Source organism: Thecamonas trahens (assembly GCF_000142905.1).
Source record: "Thecamonas trahens ATCC 50062 unplaced genomic scaffold supercont1.92, whole genome shotgun sequence".
Taxonomy (NCBI): domain Eukaryota; order Apusomonadida; family Apusomonadidae; genus Thecamonas; species Thecamonas trahens.
In genome coordinates, this window is record NW_013657588.1 from 1 (window position 1) to 9,611 (window position 9,611).

At 63.6% G+C, this 9,611-nt stretch overlaps 4 protein-coding genes across 5 annotated transcripts; 2 read left to right on the forward strand and 2 right to left on the reverse strand.

Moving 5' to 3' along the window:
* Positions 1–58: 58 nt before the first annotated feature.
* AMSG_11507 lies at positions 59–2,759 on the forward strand (the record flags this gene model as incomplete). Of its 2 annotated transcripts, none has more annotated exons than XM_013897180.1 (2): positions 59–319; positions 703–2,759. In XM_013897180.1, 2 exons carry the CDS (start codon positions 70–72, stop codon positions 2,757–2,759), a joined length of 2,307 nt encoding a protein of 768 aa, XP_013752634.1. The 2 variants fall into 2 exon arrangements, with proteins under 2 accessions (XP_013752634.1, XP_013752633.1); XM_013897179.1 differs by lacking the exon at positions 59–319 and adding an exon at positions 435–584 and having other exon boundaries at positions 705–2,759.
* Positions 2,760–2,800: 41 nt separating this feature from the next.
* Positions 2,801–4,407, reverse strand: AMSG_11508 (uncharacterized protein; the record flags this gene model as incomplete). Its single annotated transcript, XM_013897181.1, has 2 exons — positions 2,875–4,407; positions 2,801–2,813 (listed from the first exon to the last, which is right to left on the reverse strand). Exons 1-2 carry the CDS (start codon positions 4,380–4,382, stop codon positions 2,801–2,803), a joined length of 1,521 nt encoding a protein of 506 aa, XP_013752635.1. The 5' UTR covers positions 4,383–4,407.
* Positions 4,408–5,781: 1,374 nt separating this feature from the next.
* AMSG_11509 (uncharacterized protein) lies at positions 5,782–7,957 on the forward strand. The gene is made up of 2 exons (XM_013897182.1): positions 5,782–5,994; positions 6,166–7,957. Exons 1-2 carry the CDS (start codon positions 5,812–5,814, stop codon positions 7,945–7,947), a joined length of 1,965 nt encoding a protein of 654 aa, XP_013752636.1. The 5' UTR covers positions 5,782–5,811; the 3' UTR covers positions 7,948–7,957.
* AMSG_11510 (zinc finger protein 622) lies at positions 7,942–9,360 on the reverse strand (the record flags this gene model as incomplete). The annotated part of the gene is made up of 1 exon (XM_013897183.1): positions 7,942–9,360. A coding segment is annotated over one exon (1,396 nt), but the record flags the coding sequence as incomplete, so codon positions are not given.
* Positions 9,361–9,611: the final 251 nt, after the last annotated feature.

A 9,611-nucleotide genomic window follows, 5' to 3' on the forward strand; every position in this document is an offset into this window, starting at 1 on the left:
GCCTCTCTCCTCTTCCCCTCCCCCCCCCCCCCCCAACGCAAGTAGACGACAGAGACGACTGTGCTTGGCATGTCACGTGAGAGCCGCGGAGGAGGAGAACGGCGTGGACCGCGTCGTGTGAACCGCCTTCTTTCGTCGTATTATGGTGTTGGAGAAGGAGACCGAGGTGATGGTGGTGGTGGGGATGGACATGGTGGACGGGGGGGTGACCCACTTGATGTCGATGCCAAGGCCTTTGATGCTAAGCAGTATGTCACCTCCTTGCTCAACACCATGACTCTGGACAGGCTGCTGGACAAGAATGATGCTGTTCGTTCAGGTACGTGCTCACGGTCGCAGCAGCGGGGGGTATGGGCAAGGGGACAGGGGGGTAGGGGGAAGGGGGGGGGAGGGAGGTATTGGGGATAGCCACTTTCATCGTCATCGTCATCGCCATGGCCACTGTCATCGCAGTCATCGCCATGGCCACTGTCATCGCAGTCATCGCCATGGCCACTGTCATCGTCATCGCCATGGCCACCGTCATCGCAGTCATCGCCATGGCCACTGTCATCGCAGTCATCGCCATGGCCACTGTCATCGCAGTCATCGCCATGGCCACTGTCATCGTCATCGCCATGGCTGCGGCCAAGCACGCCCACACACACACACACACACACACCTCCCACACTCACACACGCACCCTTTCCGAAAACCGCGCAGAGGTATCCGAACTCGACGCAAGCATGCAAGAACTGGTCAACGAGAACTACACAAAGTTCATCACCGCCACAGATACCGTGCAAGAGCTCAAGGGCAAGATGGAGTCAATGGACACAGAGCTGGCCGGCTTGCAGGAAAAGATGGACCACATCGACGGCCTCTCAAACGCCATCGACGCACAGCTCGCCCCAAACCGCGCAGACATCCACTCGCTGGCCACAGCCTCAGACGGCCTTGCAAAGCTCGTCTTTCTCCTTCGTCTCCCGGCCCGCGTTCGCAAGGCCCTCGACCTCGCCGCATACGCCTCCGCCATCTCCAGCTTTGTCCGCTACATGCCCGTCCTCGAGGCCCACGCTGACATGCCGCGCATCGGCGCCGTCCTCGCCGCCATGCGGCTCCTCGCCGAGGAGACAAAGTCCGCACTCCGCGCTCAACTCGCACGCGCTTCCTCCATGGACGAGCTTGGCTCCGTCATGGACATGCTCATGGACATGGGCGAGTCTGTCGACAACCTCCGCGCCTCATACCTCGAGAAGCAAAAGGAGGCCCTCGACGCCCGCCTCGAACGCCTCATCGCCTCTCTCCCCGACATTCCTACCCGTGAACCCGGCGACCCGCCGCCACTCGCCGCCTACCCGCTGCCCGACGCCCTCGACACCCTCCACTCGGGCTTCCTTCCTCCACTCCTCGAGTTTGCCGCAGCCTACCGCGCCCTCTTCCTCCACAAGCACAATGCCGCAGGTGCAGGCTCGCACGGCCTCGTCCACGTCGCACGCTCCGTCCTTGTCCCCTTCTTCACCACACTCAAGGCCCTCATCTCCCAATATGTGCCCACAGGCGTCCTTCTCGAGGCCCTCGACAAGATCGCAGACGACATGGCCGTCCTCGCCCGCCGCCTCCCCGAAGCCGCCATCGACGACCGCGTCGACGAAGTCTTCTCAAAGGCACTCCACGCCCACCTGGACGGCGTCTTTTCCAAGCTCCGTGCCTCGCTCCTCAACGCCGTCGACGCCGCCGCACGCTCACTCGTCCCGCTCACAGACCCGGATGCCTACCGCCCGGCCCTCGACTCCGCCCTCGCCTCCATCTCCGCCGCCCTCGCCTCCTCGCTCTCCTCGCTCCGCCCGCTCCTTGGAGCCTCACACCCGGGCATCCGCGACAACGTCGCCCTCATCACATCCTCCGCTCAGGTCAACATTCAGCAGGCCCTTCTGTTCATCGCCGACGGTGTCCGCTCCCGTGCCGCTGCTGCAGCCTCGTCCTCTGCCCTCGCCGCTCTCGCCGCTCTCGCCACTGCCCTCGCAGACGACCTGCTGCCCTCCTTTATCGACCGCGTTCTCGCCGTCCTCTCTGTCCCGGTCCACGCTGCCATGCTCGCTGCAAGCCCGCTCGCAGACGACCTCCGCGCCACCGCCACCTCGCTCGCTGCCCGCTTTGTCGACATGACCGCCTGGGAGCTCTCACTCCCGTGGCTCGCCGTCGTCGCAGACCCAGCCGCTGCTCCGTGGCTCGTCACCGACGACGATCCACTCGGCCCCTCGCCGCTCGCCGCTGCCGTCGTCTCGCGCTGCGCTGCTGCCGCTGCCCTCGCCGCTGCCGCCTTTCCCGACAATGCACCCACTCTGGCCGACCGTGCCGCAGACGGCGAGCTCGTCGACTCGCTCGCCCCCTCGCCCGCCGGCCCCGGCCGCGGTCGCGCCGCCTCGGACTCGCACCGCCGCGCCGCCTCGGCCTTTGAGTCCATGACCCTCATGTTCGAGGAGACCCTCAAGATCGGCGCCCTCCACCTCGAACTCCGCGCCTCATCCGTCATGCTCGGCATCCTAGCTCGTTTCACCAAGGCCTGGGTCGAGGTCGTCCGTCAGCTCGCGCTCTCGCGCGGTGCCGTCCGCCAGCTCCAGCTTGACATCGCTTTGCTCGCCGCCGCTGCCCCGGCCTGGATCGACGACGGCCGCCTCATCGCCGCCCTCTTCCGCGACGTCCAGCTCTCGGCCCAGGCCCGCTCCCGCGACGCCACCCTCCTCACAGCAGACGACCTCGCCGTTCTCCTCGGCTAGTTACCCCTCTAGCACGCTCGACGGTGGCAGATAGAGCATCGTCACCGAAGACACCTGCGGGCCCACAGCAGTGAAGAAAGCATGCGCCAGTGCGGGCACCTTAGTCGCCACATACTCGTCGATCGTCGCAAGCTCCGCCTCACTCAGCTCGCCCGACTCTGCCTCGGCCGCAAGCGCGGCCCGCAGCGCAACACTCAGATCCTCGTACCTCGCCGACGCCCGCCCTAACACGTACCGGCTAAACACTTGCGAGGCCACAACCTTCGCCGGTAGCGCCATTAGCTCCAACGGATCGTCACTCGCAACCCCGTCTGCTGCCAGCCGGATCGGCTCGCCGGCCTCGCTGCTGCTCTCGCCAGCCTCGGCTGCTTTGACAACCGGCAGCGCGGCCTCGGACCCCACCCACGTCAGTGTCGCCGGGCAGAGCAGCTCAAACGGCTTGTACTCTCCCTTGTACTGCATCTTGGGGCACGAGTCGACGTAGTACCCGAGATAGTAGTACTTGAGCGACGGCAGGTGCGCAGAGAGCGCCGCTGTCAGTAGGATCTCCACCTCGGCAGACACCACGCCGAGCGAGAGGTGCGCCTGGTCCGGATCGTAGAAAAAGTACACCGACGAGAGGCACGCCGGGAGCACGTCGAGGACGGAGACCGCAATCAGCTCCTCGCCCAGCCACCACCGCATGTGGTACGAGCCATACCCGGTCGGCGGCGTCGTACAGAACGAGAGGTAAGGCGGCGGCCAGGCGGCGCAAAGGGCTGCAAAGCCGGGATGGCTCGACTCGGCATCGCTGCGGATCGGCGACGACACAAGGAACCGCTCAAATGCCGCCTCCGACACCTCATTTTCCTTCGACCCGTGCACTGCCATCTGGTACTTGCGATAGAGCGCGTGCGTCGGGCCGTGGACCTCGCCATCCCGCGACAGCACAAACTCGAGCCGCAGCCCGGCAGCCGCCAGTGCTCGTGGCCGCGACGGACACGCCGCCCGCGCAGGCGGCGGAGGCCACACCTCCTCCTCCTCCTCCTCCTCCTCCTCATTCTCCGCACCTCCAGGACGTGCCGGCCCAGCCACACCCCGCACAAACCTCGCCATCTTCTTCCGCTGCGAGCGTGTAGCAAACACATCGGCCGCACGTGCTCGGATGGTGTACAGCTTGCAGCACACGTCGGGCGTCACGTGCGGGCGGTAGCAGTAGTACCCCGAGCGCCGCCACCCGCGATCGATCAGCTCCTGGTAGTCCTCCGCCTCGCACGTCACCGGCCACATCCCATCCTGCATTCGCTTGCTCTCGCCCTCGCCCTCATCCCCATCGTCACTCTGTCCATCATTGCCATTGACCACATCGCCGTCATTTCCGCCATTTCCGCCACTATTTCCGTCGTTCCCGCCATTGCCACCATTCCCATCATCCACGTCGTCGCCGTCGTCCCCGTGCCCGTCGAGCACACCGCCAGCACTCGCCAACTCCTCCTCAACCACCACCATTGCCTCGGGACCATGGTCCTCGCTTCGACGACTTGGCCCGGCAGACGCGGTCTCAGCATCCTTCGCCTTGCAGTAGCCACACGACGACAGCTCCGCCCCAAAGGGCACAGCAATCATGGCTCGTCGTGATGTCATGCCTCCCTCTCTCGCACAGTCGACTGTCTGCCGTAGTCGTCGTACCGAGAGCGTACCTGTGCCCGCACCCCAATAATGCTGCTCACCCAGCTTGGGCGAGAGAGACTGACCGAACTCGGCACTCGGCACTCCATCCTTACCTCACAATCAGCCCGATCGACACCATCTCTTCCCACACAAATCGGATTCACCTGCCCATCCTTCCTCTGCTATGACCATCGGCGGTGATGATGTCGTCGAGCTGGCGTCCGTACCCACAAGCAATACCACCGCGATCATGGTCCTTCTCATCATGGCCGCGAGCGCGGTGGCGCTTGTGCCCAGTGTAACGCGTCTACACAGGCTCGCCTCCAGCCTGCTTGTCGAGCGCTACCTCGCCGTCCCGCCTCAGATCTGCCCATGATGACCGCTCGCGGTGGAATGACTTGGCCTGGTGCGCCGCATCAAGGGGTGCGAGGAACTCTCCAACTGAGCGGTACCGCAGGATGTCGATGCGTTGATGTTCTTGAGCTCGACTGTCATCACATTCAACCGATTCCTCTACCGCTCGGTCGGAAGAAGCTCGTCGAGCTTGCACTCGCGGTAAACCATGGCGTCGCAAAACCTTGGCAATGTGATCGGACGGGCTATTCTTTTCTATGTGTGTTGCAGATTGATGCCTGCCTCGGACTTTGGCATCGGCTCGTCTGCCGCCCGTTCACTCAACGCCGGTAGGCGGCCGGGCATATCTGTCTCGTTTGGGAGATACAGCACACATCAAGACACCTCGTGCACATGGATAGATAGCACGTGGTTGGAAGATGGTAGAGATGTGGCTTTTGGTTTGTGTATGTCTGAGATGATCAATACGATGAGAAGATGGTGTTCCATGGAACACCATCTTTGCTCTGTTGGCTGATCACTTGTCGATCGCAAGCAAACTATCCACACAACCGGCTCACAATCCACAAGCCCGTACTTTCCATCTTTTGCACATGTACAGATAGCCCATTACATTCTCTATAACACACGATCCTTCGATTCTCCATACACCCACTCTACGTCACATTATCAGCCGATAACCCGTGTACACCATCGAGATGCCCACCACCCAACATCAAACCGCCCCCATCCACCATCCATCGCCCTAGCTCCCTCCTCCCTCCTCCCTCCCTCCTTCTCACGACCTGTACCCCACACAGTCACACACATCCTCCCCCCCCCCCCCCTACTACCCGATTGGAGGCACCCAGCTGTGGCGATATCCAGCTTGCAGTCCCTAAAAAAAAAAGCAAGAGTGTGACACGCACCTCCCGTCCCCCCCCCCCCCCTCTTCCTCGGCCTGGCCGAAGGCGACTCTAGTTGCACCCAACTGGCGAGTGAGGCGAGCTCGTCGACGGGCACTTGGCTTACGAGAAGGAGAGGAAGGGCGAGAACAAGGCGGGGAAGAATGCTGTCCAAGCGGACAGACATGCGGTTCGACTTTCGTGATCCCAATGAAGGAACCATTGCAAGCGAGTCATGGGAGGCAGAGCAGGGGGAGCGAGCTGGGCGACAGAGGGCCACCTTTGAAGCTGCCTACCTTCCGCATGTCACAAAGCATAGACTGTTGCACCTCAGACAGTTGGTCTCTGTACGTACACAAACACCACCGTTCACTTTTCCCCCTCTCAATCGCATACTCTCACTCACTATGGCCCTATCCCCCCCCCCCTCGCCTCCGCGCCCGTCCGCCCGCCCGTCCGCCCGCCGATCTGCTCGCCCACCCCCATCTGCTCATTATGTCCATCCGCTCACCCCGCAGCCACGGTTCCTCAAGCGTAACTTGTCGTATGTGACCGAGGTCCGCAAGCGGCAGACGACGGCGGCTGGTGATGGCGTCGAGGGCGTCAAGCAGGATGAGGCGGCTGGTGGCGGCCATGTGTCGACCAGGCAGTGGAATGAGACGGTGACGAGGCTGGATGAGATGGGCAAGGTGACGGTGAGTCTTGTGAGCATCATCGATGCGCCTAGCGAGCTGGCAGCCGAAGCGAGCTCAGGCGCTACCCGGGCTCTTAAGCGAAGCTCCAGCTCCAAGTCGAGAGACAAGGTCGGGCCAGGCCCGGTGGCTGTACTCTCGCTCTGCCTTTTGACCAGAAACGGAGGCGGCGCCCAGCCGATGGCCACCACGCAGGTGGAGGAGGAACATAGCGCTCCGGTCAATCTGGCGAGGACAGCGCGAGTGACGTCTGGCAAGCGGTCCAAGCCGGTCACCTTTCGCCGCCTGGTCTCGCTCAACGACGACGCCGATGGGGCACAGCTTGTCATCTCTATCTACCGCTCCGCCGAGGCTGCCGACGCCAGTCACGCCTGGCAAGGCTCCAATGAGAGGAGCAAGTTGCTTGTGCTTGATCCGAGCGATCAGCGGTGGAAGGCTCAGCATGCCAACACACGGGGTATGACGTCACGCAAGCGGAGCAGGGCGACGGCCGAGAGTGAGGACGGCTGGTGGTCGGGCGCACTACCTTTGGCGGATCCCGAGCGCGGAGCTTTTCTGCAGAGTGGGACGTACGCCTTGCGGTTGGAGGGCCCGGGCGCTGATGTGGGGCGTGCCCCCCCGGCCGTCCTTGTCCGTCTTGACTGGGCCACGGAATCGGTCCACACCACGCAGACGCGGCTTGTGGGCAGTAGGCAGCGGGTGGGGCTGCGCAGGGCACCGGCACTGGTCTCCTCGCCGTTTATGCTCATTCCGCCCATCGAGTGGCGGTTCTACCTCGACGAGAGCATGCGGCTTCTGCAGCCGCAAGTCGTCAACTCGCTGACCTGCGCCCTGTGCGGCGATGCCCACGCCGCCTTTCCTGCGCTGTACATGCATGTGGTGGTGGGCCACGGCGACGAGTTTGGCTTTCAGCTTGAGCGAAGCCATCAGGGCGGCGCCACCATCCACGTTGTGCCTGTCGCGCTCGACAAGCGGACGCGCGACGAGGTGGCCCAGGCGACGGCAAGCAAGAGCTTTGCCTTCTGGCGGCCGCGGTCTGCGCGCAGACTGCGCGGCCGCCAGCCGCTGCACTCGTTCTCGATGCTGATGGAAGGCGCCGGCCGCGCGACGCCCGCTGAGGTCGCCGCGCTGGTCGCGCCCATGTCGATGGGCAAGTTTGAGGAGGCGATGGAGCGCCGGCCGCCGGTGGCAGCCACCATCCAGCAAGAGTTCTTCACCATGCCCGAGTACTCGGTCCTCCCGCCCGAGGCTGTCGGGTCCACTCAGCGCGAGCCGGTCGACAACCGCTGGCTGATGGAGAAGCGCGCCGCCGCGCTCCGCGAGCTGGGCGACGTGAGCGAGACGGAGAAGACCTTTATGGCTCTGTGGAACACCTTTGTTTCGCAGCTTGAGGTCCAGCTCTCCGACGGGCGGCTCGCGCCGGCTCTCTTGGTTTTTGTCAAGGAGTGCGCCCAAGAGCTGGTCGTCGCCAACCTCCGCAACGCGCTCGTTCTCCACTGCACCAACCTGTGGAACCACGGCGCGATTTCTGCGAGCGACGCGACCCATGCACTCGAGACCTACGATCAGCAGGCGGCGGCAGTGCTCTGCGCCGAGGGTGGCGAGTAACACTAGCGGGTTTAATGTTAGAAGAAGTACTGCATGCGGAAGTGCTTCTTGTTGTTGTTCCGCTCGCCCTGTTTGGTGTCAAAGGAGAGCCGGGCGTAGTTGTTGGCGATGGTGCCGGCCGACTTGCCGACCTTCTCCACGTGGCGGGCGCCGTGCCAGCCGAGAAGGCGGTGCTCTGCGGCGCGCTGCGACGCGATGAGCGACTCTGACTTGTTGCGGACGATGGGCTGCTGCTTGTAGTAGCGGTTGAGGGCACGGTGGCCGAGGGCCTTGCCGTTGGGCAGGACAAGCTCCATTGTCTCCGGGTCGTAGCGGGCGGGCTCGACAGGCGACTCGAGGAGCTCGAGCTGGGCCTCGGTGAGCGGCTGCGAGGGGTCGATGCCGTGGAGGGCGAGCTGCTGGGCGTAGTACGCCTTTGCGTAGTCAAAGTACTCTTCATACTCGGTCTCCACGCCGGTATACGCCATCTTGCAGTGAACGCGCGCCCGCATGTGCGCCTGCACTGCGCGGACCGAGGTGAACGCCTTGCCCGAGCCGTCGCAGTGAAGGCAGAGGCAGAGCAGCGAGATCTTGCGCCCGAGGTAGCGGAGCAGACCTGGGACGTCGACGCAGTACTCGGCGTCCGGCACAAAGAACCCGTGCTCGAGCCGCATATGCTCCAGTCGTGCCTCGACGTCCGGCTCGAGGTGCTCGCAGAAGAGGCAGGCGTCGTCGTCGAGAATCTCGCCGTGGCCGAGGGCAAAGGAGACCAGCGACTCGACCTCGTCCTCGGCGTCAAACGAGAACGAAGCCACGTACCGGATCACAAACTCACGAATGAGTTCCTCGTCGCTAGCCTCAACAGGACGAGCGCCAGGCCAGTGCCTCGCGCGCGGCGCGGGGGAGGACTCACTCGCCCCTGGGCCAGCAGCATCGGGAGCATCGGCGGCGTTGCTAGTGTCCATGGCCACGGGGCCATCCTTCCCTGCCTTTGGCGAAACGGCAGCAGCAGGCGCCATCGCCGGGGACGGCGAGTCGAGCTTTCCAGGGTTTTCCCCGCGAGCAGCCACGGCTGCGGCCTTTGCCTTGTGCTTCTTGGAGGAGATGTGCTGATGATAAGCAGCCTCTGATGCGTACTTCTTCTTGCAGATGGTACACTCACCAGTGTAAGCCGCTTGTTCAGCAGCAGCAGCAGCCTCAGCTTGAGCATTGGCTTGACGAGAACGAAAGACAGCAAGTGAGACACAGGGCATAGCAAGGGCCTTCCGCTGGAGGTTGTATCGGTGCCACTCGGTGCGATAGTGCGAACGTTGCGCCGCAGAGCTGGTGAAGCCCACACGGCAAGCAATGCAGGTAAAGGTGGGTGCGGCAGCGGATGATGACGACATAGTTGAAGGGGAGGGAGGAGTAGGGGGTAGGGGTAGGGGGTAGGGGGTAGGGGGTAGGTGGGTGGGTGGGTGTGGTGGGTGTGGGTGTGGTGGGCGAGGGGTGTAGGTCGCAGAGTGATGGAACGTGAGGCGGATGGATGGGACGATGACGACAGAGGGAGGGAGGGAGTGAATGGGAGGAATGGGTGGCAGGGGGGGGATGGGGGGATGGGGATGGATGGGGATGGGGATGGGGATGGGGATGGGGATGGGGATGGGGATGGGGATGGGGATGGGGATGGGGATGATGGGGATGGG